Consider the following 13846-nt stretch of genomic DNA (forward strand, 5'->3'; position numbering starts at 1 on the left):
CATTTTCATTACCCCTGAATAAAACCCATAATCATTAGCTCTCCCCACTCATTCCTAGAAAACCATTTAATCTACTTTCTGTCTCTATAGATTTGCCTTATCTGGACATTTCATAAATCATAAAATTTTTGGCCTTTTGTGTCTAGATCCTTTCCGTTAGCCTAATGCTTTCAAGGTTCGTCCGTGTGTTTGCGTGTGTGAGTACTTCATTCCTATTTATGGCTGAATAATATTGTGTGTGTGTGCCCCACTTTGCTGATTCATCTGTCAGTTGATATGATAGGGATTTGGATTATTTCTAGTTTTTGGCTTATTATGAGTAATGCGGCTGTGAACATTCATGTAGACATTTTTGTGTGGACGTAAGTTTTCTTTTCTCTTAGGTATATACCCAGGAGTGGAATTGCTGGGTCATATGGTAACTGTGTTTAATGACAAACTGCCAGACTATTTTCAAAAAGCAATCACACTCTTACATTTTCACCAGCAATTTGAGGGTTCTGATTTCTCCACATCCTTGCCAACTCTGGTTATTATTTGTCTTTTTTTTAAAAAATTTGTTTAATGTTTCATTTATTTCTGAGAGAGAGAGACAGCATGAGCAGGGGAGGGTCATAGAGAGAGGAAGACACAGAATCTGAAACAGGCTCCAGGCTCTGAGCTAGCTGTCAGCACAGAGCCTGACACAGGGCTCGAACCCATGAACCATGAGATCATGACCTGAGCCGAAGTCGGATGCTTAACCGGCTGAGCCACCCAGGTGCCCTATATTTGTCTTTGCCATTATAGCCATCCCCGTGGGTGTGGCGTCCTGTCTCATTGTGGTTTGTATTTGCATTTCCATAACTAATGTTGAGCATCTTTTCTTGTTTTATTGGCCATTGTATATCTTTCTTGGAGAAATGTCTGTTTAGAGCTTTTGCCCATTTTTAAATTGAGTTTTTTCTTTTAAATGTTTATATTTTGAAAAAGAGAGAGAGCATGCGTGCACACACCCCAGCGGGGGAGGAGCAGAGATAGAGGGAGACAGAGGATCCAAAGTGGGCTCTGTGCTGACAGAAGCTATATATATATATATATATACACATATATATATACACACACACATATATATATACACATATATATATACACACACACATATATATATACACATATATATATACACACACACATATATATATACACATATATATATGTATATATATACATATAAATAAAGATACAGGGTATATGATTTGCAAATATTTTTTCCCATTTTGTGAGTTTTTTCACTTTTTTCATGGTGTTCATTGAAACATAAAAGTTTTTAGCTTTGGTGAAGTCCAGTTTGTTATTCTGTTGCTTGTTCCTTTGGTGCCATATTTTTAAACACTCTGCCTACCCTAAGGTCATGAAGATTTATAATTTCTTATAAGAGTTTTATAGCTCTTATCTCCTACATTTAGTCCTGTGATCCATGTTGAGTTAATTTTTTGTATATGGTGTGAGGTAGGGTTCCGAATTTATTCTTTTGCCTCTCGATATCCCGTTGTCTCTTGGCACCTTTTTTTTTTTTTTTTTTTTTTTTTAATTTCTAGGAGAGAGAGAGACAGCATGAGCAGGGGAGGGTCAGAGAGAGAGGGAGTGACAGACTCTGAAACAGGCTCCAGGCTCAGAGCTGGCAGTCAGCACAGAGCCCGACGCGGGGCTCGAACCCACGAACCGCAAGATCATGACCTGAGCGAAAGTCGGACGCTTAACCGACTAAGCCACCCGGGCACCCCATCTTGTCACCTTTTTTGAAAAAAACTATTCTTTCTTCCACCGAATTGCCATGGCACCTTGTCAAAAATCAATTTACGGTAAATATGAGGGTTTATTTGTGACTCTCAGTTCTGTTCCATTGGTCTGTTTGTCCCTTATATCAATAGCAGACTGCCTTGATTACTGTAGCTTTGTAGTAAGCTTTGATGTTGGAAGTGGTGAATCATCCAACATTGGGTTTTTTAAAGACTATTTTGGCTATTCTGTGTCGGTTGACTTTCCATATGAATTTTAGGATCTGCTTGTCAATTTCCTCAACAGAGTTGGGTGAGATTTTGACTGCGATTACAATGACTCTGTAGATCAGTTTGGAAGTATTGCCATCTTAACATTAAGTCTTTGTTCCGTGAATGTGGGATGACTTTCTCTTTATTTAAATCCTTTAAAAATCTCCATCAAACAGTGTTTTGTAGTTAATGGAAGTCTTATGCTTTTTGTTTAGTGTATTTGTATCCTTTATGCTGTTATAAAAAGAATTGTTTTAATTTTATTGTCTTATTCATTGCTAGTATATAGAAATATAATTTGATTTTATATATTGATATATACATATATATTTTATTGCAACCTTACTGAAATTCTTTATTCTAATATTAGTTTTTGGTGTGTGATTTCTTTAGATTTTCTGTGTACAATATTATGTTATCAAAAAAGAGATAGTTATACATTTTCCTTCCTAGTTGGATGCCTTTTCTTTCTTTTTATTGCCTAGTTGCCCTGGCTAAAATCTCCATACAGTGTAAACCAGAGGGGGAAGGGCAGACATCTTTGTTCTTGATCATGGAGGGAAAGCTTTCGGTTTTTATCATTAAGTTTGATGTTAGCTGTGTGTTTTCATAGGTGGACTTTATCAAACTGAGTAAGTTCCTTTCTGTTCCTCATTTGTTGAGTGTTTTTATGCAGAAGAGGCATTGGATTTTTGTCAGAATATTTTTGCATTTATTGAGATGATCATGTGTTTTTTGTCCTTTATGCTAGTGATATAGTCACTGATTTTTGGATGTTTAACCGTGCATTCATAGGATTTACCCCACTTGGTCATGGTATTTAATCCTTTTATAAATTGCTAGATTTGATTTTGCCAGTATTTTGTTAAGGATTTTGGTGTCTGTATTCATAACAGATATTGGTCTATAGTTTTCTTGTCTTTGGTTTTGGTATCAGGTAATATTTGGTTCATAGAATGAGTTGGGGAGTATTTCTTTCTCTTGTTTTTTGGAAAAGTTTGTGAAGATCTGGTATTGATTCTTTAAATGTTTGGTGGAATTCACTAGTGAAGTCATCTGGGCTTGGGCTTTTCTTTGGGGGAAGTTTTTAAATTATTAATTCAATGTCTTGTAAGTTCACTCACATTTCTTATTTCTTGAGTCAGTTTTGATAGTTTGTATTGTTCTAGAAACTTGTCTGATGTTATCTAAGTTCTCAAAGTTGACATGCAGTTGTTCACAGTATTCCTTTCTAATATTTTTATCTGTGTAAGGTCGGTAGTGTTATCCTTTTTGATTTTAGTAATTTGAATTTTTCTTTTTTTTGGTTAATCTGGCTAAAGGCTTCTCAATTTTGTTCATCTTTTCAAAGAATTAACTTTGATTTCACATGTTTTCTTTCTATATTTCATTAATTTCTGTTCTGACCTTTATTATATCCTTCCTTGTTTTAGGTTCAGTTTGCTCTTCTTTTTCCAGTATTTTAAGGTGGAAGAGTAGATTATTGTTTTGAGGTCTTCCTTTTGTTTCTTAATATAGGTATGTAAATTTTCCTCCCAAGCACTGCTCTAGCAGCCTTCCATAAGTGTGGTATGTTGTATATTTGTTTTTCATTTTTGTCTCATTTCCACTTATTGTTATTTGTTTGATCCATTGGTTAATCAGGAGTATGTTGCCTCATTTCTACATACCTGTGAATTTGTTTAATTTTATCATCATTGATAGTTTCATTCCGTTGTGATTACATCATACAAAGTATGCCCTCCAATCATTTCATATTCATTGAGGATTGTTTCATTGCCTAAGAATCTCATCTGTTTCTCCTGGAGAATGTTCCATGTGCGCTTAAAGAATGAGGTTTGCTCTGGTCAGGCTAGTGTTCTCTAGCAGTCAGTCTGGTATACTTGGTTCACCCTGTTGGGGGCTTCCTTGCCCTTGTTAATTTTTTGTCTACTTGTTAATACAGTATTGAAAGTACTTTCTGGAACATCTTAACCTCAGAGCTTTGAATTTATGCCAGGTGGTCAGGCGTGATTGGGGTTTATATATCATGGCATTTCTCAAGGTTTAGGTGTTTTGACTATCAGAAGGACAACCACTTCTTTGCCTGTGATTGTTGTGAGGTTTAAGGTCATGCAGCCCCTGGCCATCCTGTACTCCTGTTTCAGCTCCGAGGCCCCAATGAGCCTCAGCCAAGGCCACAGGAGGCAGACCTGCCCCAGGCAGAGGTGCCACCAGTGAAAGGCAACGTGCCCAGCAATGGCGAGCCCCAGACACCAGCCCCCAGTTCTGAGGCGGCTTTGGATTTGAAGAGACAAGGTGAGAAAGGTAAGTGAAGCTTGGTAATTATACACATAAGCCCTCTTCAGAGCCATGTGGTGGCAGGTCATGTCCAGGAAGTATGTGTGCACGGGGCCTCAGGACAGAGTGTCTCTGCTGGAGGCAGTTGGTGAGCTGGGTTTGAGCTGCAGGAGGAAGATGACCATCTCTGCTGGCACCTGGCATTGGGGCCTTCCTGTCTTACCTCTCCTGCCTGTAAACGCATGTGCCTTGATCTTTGGCAGCTGTGTAAAGAGGGGACGTCAGCGGGACTGTGGGATTACAGGGAGGTGGCTGAGTCCTGGGTAGCTGTCACTGGGAACCGGGGGCTGCTGTGTCCCTGTGGAATGACTCCTTGGTGGCCCGCACGGCCTGCTCCCCACGTACTTGTCCCACGTACTCAGCTTGTCAGTTGCCCTGTGATCAAGGTACCAGAGTCCAGATTTTTTCCCTAAAGCATTTCTGTCTTCCTCATGGGTCTGAAGATGAGCTGCGGGTAGAGAGGCACCTGGAGTCTTTACGGAGTCACGGGGTGAATTACCCAGTCGCTCCCCCAGCCACAACCCCTGGGAAGGCTTTGGGTATGAGGGGTCATGTTTTTGTTTCAATGAGAATAAATGCTGGTAAGTTGCAGCAAACGGTGTTCTGTGCACAGAGGAGACCAACGAGATTCAGGCAGTTGGTGAGGAGGCTCTTAAGCGGGACGGCCCGGGGCTGCCACTGGAGCCGGGCCCAGAGCAGGCAGCCGGGGACGACAGGCCTGCAGCTGGAAGAGGCACCGGGGAAGTGGAGGCAGTGGGGCACACCCCACGGGTGCCAGCGGCCTTGCTGGGGAGCCCAGAGAATCAGGTTGCCGAGGACCTGGAGCAGGACCAGCTGGTCATCCCCAACGGGCGCGAGGAGGAGGAGCAGGATGCTGACAACGAAGGTGCGTGAGTGGTGCCCGCAGACTCCTTTCCACCACTTCCCCTGACTCTGGAGGGGCCCCTAGGAAGCTTCCTGAATGGCAGTTTGCCATCTGCTGGTTCTCTTTCATTCACTGAGTATCTTACCAAGTGGGAGGCCGGAGGGAAGAGCCGTGTGGTAAAGAAGATCCATGGGGAGTCGGCAGGGGGCGTCTCAGTGGAAGGCCTGAGGTGGGTGCTAGGCATCTAGTGTACATAACCTGTGCTGGGCCATGCGCCTGGCCTGCGTCTCCACAGCCTCTCATGGTATGGTGTCGCCACTGGTGCTTGGGGAGTGGAGGGAGGGATGACTGGGTAGCGGGGGTTTTGTGCCAATGTGGGCATTGCAGCGAAGTGACCTGTGAATCCTACCTCTGTGGTTTGGTCGACTTTTCTTTAAAGGCACAGGAAAGTGTGGGAATGGGAGATCAACACAGGATCCTGGGAGGTATTTGGGTTCCAAAAAGGTGTGGAAGACTTCAGTCCCAGCCAAGCCAGGAACACGTAGGAAGAGAAGAGACCTGTGCTCTGGGACACCCCACTAACAGGAGTGGAGAATGTGCCGATTTGTGTAAATTACCCTGATCCTGTACGGATCTAATTTGTACTCAAGTTTCTCTTGCTCAAGGGTGTGTTCTCATGAGGTTGCAGTTGATGAATTAAAAAGAAAAGGGAAGTCAGGGAGCTGACCCAGGGGCAGTAGGTTTCAGACAGGCCACGGAGCGTAACCGCTGAAGGTTGAGGTTCGAGGCCCCGCAGGGCCTGCAGGATACACATCGTCCTGGGGCAGTTGAGGTCTCCTGATTGTAGAAGAAAGCAGCAGGGCGCAAAGGCGTGTGAGTGCAGGGAAACGACCAGAGCCAGGTCTCCCAGACAAGCTTTAAAAATTTTTTTGTTTACCTGCCTATATGTGCATATGAGACATTCATGTGAAACCTTATGAATATGACTCTTGAATGGATTTCGTCCTGGTCTTCTGGGGTTCTCTGCAGGCCTGAGTGTGGTGATGAACTGTTGAATTGCGTAGGCAGGATGGAAAACGTCATTCTTCGGCTCCCAGCTACCAGCCCTTCTAAGGAGGTGCCATCACTAACTAGAAACCTCTTGTTTCCAGCAACAGTGGAGCCTTCCTTTACCCTTGAGTGGATTATCTCTTTAGAAAACCTGGATGTGGGTTTAATTCTCTGGTTTCCTCAGTTCCAGTCCTGAGTATAGTCCTGTGTTGAGGGCCATGGTTTACATGGGTTCAGAGTTTAGTTGGGCAGAACGTAAGTAGAGACCTCGCACCTGCTGTTTGTACGGGCAGCGGGCACACAGGTCTCGTTCCCCCCACCTCCCACCCGCTGAGAGGTCGCAGAAAGACCAGACCGTTAAGCTGTGACTGGGAAAACCCTGGTTCCTGGGCCTGGGTGCTCCCATGGCCTTGAAAGAGAAATGATGTGGGTTGTATGCTCTGTGCCTTTGCTCGTTTGCAGGGAGAAACCAGCAGAAGCTGGGAGGGGAGGAGGACTACAACATGGATGAAAATGAGGCAGAGTCGGAAACAGACAAGCAGGCAGCCCTTGCAGGGAATGACAGAAATCTGAATGGTAAGAAGTATGGCGGAGGCCGGGGGCTGGCCTTGCATTTCCCCTTGTGGTCCTTCACTTTGGCAGTGATTAAACAATCCTGTCCCAACACTACTGTTGTAAGTAATCCATCATTCGAAGGAGACTTTCTTTAAACATGGGGCAGTGGAGGGAGGGGATGGCACAGAAGCCCAGGATGAAGACCTTTCAGAAAGTCTGTGTGTTCGGGGGAGGTGGTATCGACTGAAACATTTGATTTCATGACATCTAGGGGGTTCCTGACAGAATGCTAGGTCACCACTTGGTCACTCTGTAGCAGCAGTCAAAAGGCCTTACTGTCTGCACAGTACTTCGAGCAGCTGTTCATCGTGGCACTTTTCAGGGTGTAGGCCAGTGGGATGTATCAGATTCTGGATTTGTCCATTTACTTGTGAGTGGATTCCGGTTGGACATTTGTAGCTGCATGCTTCACACTGAGAGGCTTGTACCGGCAGGTCGATGGCTTGGTGAAGGCACTGCCCACCAGGTCTCTACATCACAAAGGTCCATCTTTCCTTTGTCTCTGAGAGGTCATCTTAAGGGTGATGCTTTGAAATGGTGTGTCTTTAGCATCCATTGAACACCCTGTCTGCTGGTGGCTTTCCTGATCCTGTGACCCCTCACATCTATTACCTCCTGTTCTTGAAGGATCCCTCCTACCTCATACACTCCTGTTTTAGTATCATGTACTTTCATGGATCCTTTCTTTAACATTTATTTTTCTATCAGATTCTTGGTGTTTCCTTTCTTAATTTTTAAGGGTTCTTTTATATGTTAGGGAGATTGCCTTTTATCTGTGATGTCAGTTGCAAATACTTATTCCCAGTTTGATTTTTGGTTTTATATATAGTGTCTTTTGCCATGTGAATGATTTAAAGACTTTTATGTCCTCCCCCCTCCCCTACACTTATCCCCTATTCTGACCTTTCTAGTTGCCACAGTCTTTGAGTCTGGAATTCTCTCTTGTCCTGCAAGAGAGGACACAGAATTGAATATGAGAGGGGCTAATGTCCAGGAGAAGACAAGAGCCCTGAGTAAGGGTCCTTGCTCGGTTTTTATTAGGAACAAAACACGATGGACATGCAGAAAGAGACAGTGAAACAGTGATCATTAACTTGTGAGAAAAACCTCTCGTGTGTTTTTGTATTTTACATTTAGATCTCTGATTCATTTGATTAATATCAAATGTATTCAAGTGTGTGGCGCAAGATTGGGTCCAATTTTCTTTGTCCTAAGGGCTGTTCAGTTGGCCCTTAACTTGACACCATCTCAAGGCCAGTGATTTGAGGTGCCACTTTTACCAACTAGATTTGCATATATATTCAGATCTACTCTTTAGACTTTGTGTTCCATTGGTATCTCTGCTGACTCACACTGTACCAGCCCGTTCTAAGTATAACAGCTAGTCCTTCTGGAAAATCTCAGCCAAGATCTCTTTGAATAATGCTTCTTCCCATTTTGATTCCTTCTTGGGCTCAGATCAGAAATGTTAGATCTTGGGGCAGCTGGGTGGCTCAGTCAGTTAAGCATCCAGCTCTTGGATTTTGGCTCAGGTCATGATCTCACAGTTTGTGAGATTGAACAGTGCATCGGGCTTGGCGCTGATAGTGCAGAGCCTGCTTGGGATTTTCTTTCCATGTCTGTGCCACTCCCGTGCCCTCTCTCTCTCAAAATAAACTTTTTAAAAAAAAATGTAAAGTAAAAAGAAATCTATCATATTAAAAAAAAAAATGTTAGAGGGGCACCTGGGTGGCTTAGTCGGTTAAGTGTCCGACTTTCGCTTAGGTCATGATCTCGCGGTTCGTGGGTTCGAGCCCCGTGTCGGGCTCTGTGCTGACTGACAGCTCGGAGCCTGGAGCCTGTTTCAGTCTGTGATTCCCTCTCTCTCTGACCCTCCCCTGCTCACGCTGTCTGTCTCTCTCTCTCTCTCCTAGAAATAAAAAAAAAAAAAAAAAGTTAGACCTTACTGTTCTTTTCCTATTAATTACCCCCTTTTTCATAGTACCCATTTCTTTTTTTAAAATTTATTTTAATGTTTACTTATTTTTGATTGAGAGAGCACGAGTGGTGGAGGGGTAGAGAGAGGGAGGCAGATTGTGAAGCAGGCTCAAGGCTCTGAGCTGTCAGCACAGAGCCTGATACGGGGCTTGAACCCATGAACCATGAAATCATGACCTGAGCCAAAATCAGATACTTAACTGACTGAGCCACCCAGCCATATTACCCATTTCTGCCTCTCTACTCTGCATTCAGAATGATTTTCTCAGACACAGCTTATAGTTCACTGACTTTTCCTTCAGCTATAGCTTCTCTTTTCTTTAATTCATGCTTTGCTTTTAACTTTTCTAATTGTTCTACTTATTCCTTGTCCTTCTGCATCTTTTGAAGCTGTGAAGGGAGAAGCCTGGGGTCTTCAGACTTCAGAAGTCCTCAGGGCAGGGCTAGCTTTGATGCTTATTACCTTCAGGAACTGTAATTTTTACTTAATTTTTGGCCTCTCTGATCCTTCTTTTTTTAACATTTACTTATGTTGAGAGAGAGTGAGAGGGACAGAGAGACAGAGAATCCCAAGTAGGCTCCACACTCAGCATGGGGTCATAGGCAGAGCTCAATCTCATGACCACGAGTTTACAACCTGAGCTGAAATCAAGAGTCAAATGCTTAACCGACTGGGCCACCCAGGCACCCCAGATTCTTTCTTTTATTGCCATTATAGACAATGCATTTTAGTATCTTATTTAAAATTTAACTTTTTAATTTAAAAATAATTTAATATAGTATTTCCATATACCCTTCACCCAGGTTCCCCTAATGTTAACATCTTATAATGAGGACATTAATATTGACACAATACTATTATTCTGATGTAGTGAATTGTCCAACTAATACCACTTTTCTGGTCCAGGATTAAACACTGCATTTATGGTCATTCCTCCTTAGGGTCCTTTAATTCCAAACCATTTGTTTTCGTCATTTACAAAATTGATAGTTTTTGAAGTGTTCTGGCCAGTTATTTGGTAGAAAGTCCCCCAGTTTAGGTTTGGTTCAACAGTGCTTCTTTAAAATATCTTTTCATGACAGTGACTACATTTGGCAGAGTTGTTTGAGGTTTCTAGAAATGGGAGTCCTAACTTGATTTTTAAATTATTTTCATAGACTGTTTTGGATGATCTCTTCGTGCAGAACATGAACATATTAGCAAGTCAGAATTTTAAGCAAATACAAAGTCAATTTTTCTGTTCCTCATCATTGATTGCATTCATTTGTGCACCTCAGTCCTTGGAGAACATATTTTCTGATGTGGTTACTGCCTTACACCTCTTTCACCATCCTTTCCAATCAGTAGTGTCCTGAATGTCAGGCTTTGCAGTAAAGCTTTGGGCTCTTTCATCCCCTACACTCCGGTGTCCCAAGAATTTCACCTTGTATGAGGCTTTAACAAAGCGAGGACAGAGGCAGAGAAAAATGCTCTGTCAGCTCTTTTAAGTTGAAGACTTGTCAAAGATTCTATCATTAAAACAGTTTAAGACCCTGCTTCCTCCAGGGAGGTCATAAAAAGACATTCGTTCCAGCTTTAATAGAGAATTTAAAAGACAGTATTAAGGCCACCATTTAATTCACGTAATCACCATTTAATGGGTGGTAGTCGTAAATCAGCATGGTGGTTTTAGATTTTGTATTATGTGCTTCCAAAGCAAGCACGTGGTGGTTTTAGATTTTGTGAGGTCTTTCTTTTCATGTCCTTCATGTGTCAAGGGATAGAGCAAGGATGGTAGAAGCACAGGGAGGCTTCAGCTCTGTAAAGGGAAGGCTTTGCGGTATTGCTGGCGGGGGGGGGGGGGGGGGGGGGGGGGGGGGGGGGGGGGGGGGGGGGGGGGGGGGGGGGGGGGGGGGAGGGAGGCGTGGGCTGCAGTGGCCGTGTGTGTCGTGCTCCCTGTAGAGCTGACCTGGAAGAGGGTGTGCTACAGTGCCTGTGTCATGCTTCCTCTCAGAGGTGCACAAACAGGCATGCGCGCAGCACACAAGGGTTGTGATTGTATCAAAAATATTAGAGCATCTTCTATTGTCCACTTTACTTCGCTATTTTAAATAGGGAGTTTTTATTCTGTTTTAGCTTTACTTCATGGCACCTTGTTGGTCATACCTGTAGTCTCTCTGCTTGCCTGTGCCTGTCCTGTCCATGCAACGGCCCATAAAACTGCTGTGGGAGATGCTGTCCTCTTGATGAGGCAGTTTCCAGACACTTAGGTCAAATGCAGTCTGCCCCGCTGGTTTCCCTAAATGTTTTAATATTAGAATATTAGGTGTTTTTTCTTTTCTTTTTTAGTTCTTAATGCTGAAAATCAGAAAGGAGACATGATAAATTCACTTGACCAGCGTGAAAAGAGGAATCACACACTCTGAATCAACTGGAATCCTGTACTTCATGTCAGGATCGAACAGAGATCACTACAAAATATTTATGAGGGGCTGAATACTGTGAAATGTACTAAGTAAAATATACATCTAAAGATGATTATTGTGGAATTTTAATATGTACTTTATGTAGGAAGATAATGGTCTGTTAGATGGATTTTGGGGGGTATTTTTGCAGTGTGTACCGTGGTGTCAGTTTGTCAGCTGATAGGTATGAGAAGATCAAGACCAAAAATAGAACCCAAGTTCTGCAAGTATGGTGACAGTGGCAGTTCTGGAATGTAACTTTGCTGAAAACAACTGGAGCCTGTAGGAAGTCTGTTTTCTGACACCAAGAATACTCACCACCCTTGAGAATTCTCTGTCACATGCTGCGCTGAGCAGCCAGGCACAGCCCAGGATTTCTGTTCTCCCAGGTCAGCATTGAATGATTACTGGTTTATATTCTACTGTGCTCACCTCTGGTTCGGACACTCAGTGGTCTAGGGCACAAAACCTAACACAAACATCACTACAACAGTTTTAAACAAGTCTGTAGACAAAAGCATTTTGTGAGAATTTTTTAAAAGACCACTTGTATCACCTTTGTCATTCATGTACAAAAATGCTTCTAAGCGACTTGTAATTTGAACATGTGTTCGTTCTTTGCTTAGTATGTGTGGGCAGAGCAAAATCTTCTGTAAGCAGTGCATACCACCAAGAGCCACCAGCGGGTCGACTTTTGCCACTACAGGGGCCAAAGCAGAGGTGCTCCTGGGCTGTGGCAGAGCGGGGAGGGCAGCAGAGCACACGGTGGCGTGTTTGCTGTGGACAAGCTGCCCATTCACCACTATTGGAGGACAGGGAGCTGATGCTTAAGGGTGTACACAGTTGTTACACAGGCGGAAAGTTTACAAAGGCCAGAGAAATGCAGCAGTTGTTTTTGGCAGTCTATACGTTTGGCTTGTGGTAGATGACTATTTTAAAAAGTGATGTAAAAATCAAGTTAATGTTAGTTTGAAAATGACTAATCCTAATTCACACTGAGCTGCTTCTCAGTATTTCTGGTAAATAGGTTCTTGCCACTTACGAATGACTGGCAGGGTCACACTCATGACTCTCAGCCTTCTAAGTGGCAAGTGGGTAGTGGTGCTTATTAGGAAACAGGGACCCAGAGAAGTTAGAGCCTTGCGGGCCAGGCAGCTGGCGAGCGGGACGCCAGCCCCTCAGGTGGTCTGGATGCCCCGTGCCCCTGAAGGCAGGACCTGGTTTGCAGTCAGGTTACGATCTCCGTGTGAATGTTACTCATGTAGGATATCTTTTTACTTAATCACGAAGATTAAACTTTTACACCTGGAAAAGGCAAAGAAGGGTATTAAAAATAGCTTTGTAAGATTTTATCTAAGTCCTTGTCCAACTTCCCTTTGTGTCTTAGCCATAGGGTTAATAGTGTTGATTTTTTATTAATAAAGTCTCTTCATTTCGTGTTCAATCAGTGTGCAGAGTTCTAAGAAATAAGACTCAGTCCAACTGCTTTGTTCTCCCTTCATGCCCTACTGGATCCTGAAAGAATCAGCGTGCAAACTGGCTTAAGGGTGGTGATTGGCCTCATTAAACCTTTTGTGGACTGAGATGGATGGGAATATAAATAAAACAAGCACAGTGATTCCATCTTCATGTGCAGAGGCACCGAAGGCCACTCATTCAGGAGGTGTGTCCTGTGAGCTATTTCTCCAGTTGTGCTTTATTACTCCTGGCCTTCTCCACATCACTCAGGCACATAGGCCAAGGCAACAATTCATAGAGGTGTCATGGCTTGATTCATTTTAAACAAAAACCTGTGTAATAAGCAAGTAGATCTCAAATCCCCTACACTTTGGTTTTTTTGGTTTCAACCAAAATGAAATCAGCTATTCCCATTCTTAATAGGTGTGAACTTTAAAATTCACACCTTCCTCTATATCCTCAACATGGTGTGTAGACAGGAGTGTGAAGATTCATCTTTTTTCTGCAGATGAGACCGCAGATTCCCTACGCAAGACTCAGATTTCCTGAATACTGTAAGCACTGCACATACTTAATGTACTTTCATGTGATGGAATTTGAGAAATAAATCAATACCTGTTAAGTCCGTGTGCTGTCATTCCATAACTAGGTCAGTAACTAGCAGGATTGTTTAAACTGGTTATCTATTCACAGTAGAACCTGAGGTGGGAATTCAAGTTTAAGGTCCAAGGGATCAGTCTACTCCCACCAAGAGATTAATTATAAATAATCAATAGTTCATAGGACACTTAACAATTCTAATGCTTGTCTCTGAAATGAATTTTAGAAAAAACACAAAAAGATTCCATTAACTAGGTTATATTTTTTCACACTGTTAGCTTAGGCTTTGAAAATGTTCATTAGTGTCAAAGTTGGGAAAATGGCTTAATTGTGTAAATATTTGTATTATTTCTCAGAAAGCAGTACAAAGTGTACTAAGCCACTGTCCCTTAAAAAACGGCTTATAAAATTCTGATAATGTATATATTGACGGCTTTCTCAAAGTTGGTATTCTCACATGCAC

General features: G+C 42.8%; 1 protein-coding gene across 5 annotated transcripts in view; it reads left to right on the forward strand.

Moving 5' to 3' along the window:
- The window catches only part of GOLM1 (golgi membrane protein 1), a 57664-nt gene extending 44259 nt beyond the window's left edge, over positions 1 to 13405 (forward strand). For all 5 annotated transcript variants that reach the window (XM_039219801.1, XM_039219802.1, XM_039219805.1 and 2 more), the window contains 4 exons: positions 4181 to 4340; positions 4987 to 5259; positions 6751 to 6864; positions 11210 to 13405. In XM_039219801.1, the coding sequence (XP_039075732.1) occupies positions 4181 to 4340; positions 4987 to 5259; positions 6751 to 6864; positions 11210 to 11286 (624 nt within the window). In that variant the 3' untranslated portion in view covers positions 11287 to 13405. The remainder of the gene's footprint in view (positions 1 to 4180; positions 4341 to 4986; positions 5260 to 6750; positions 6865 to 11209) is intronic.
- The last annotated feature ends 441 nt before the right edge of the window (positions 13406 to 13846 follow it).

Source organism: Hyaena hyaena, unplaced genomic scaffold, assembly GCF_003009895.1.
Source record: "Hyaena hyaena isolate Hyena2069 unplaced genomic scaffold, ASM300989v1 scaffold_841, whole genome shotgun sequence".
Taxonomy (NCBI): domain Eukaryota; kingdom Metazoa; phylum Chordata; class Mammalia; order Carnivora; family Hyaenidae; genus Hyaena; species Hyaena hyaena.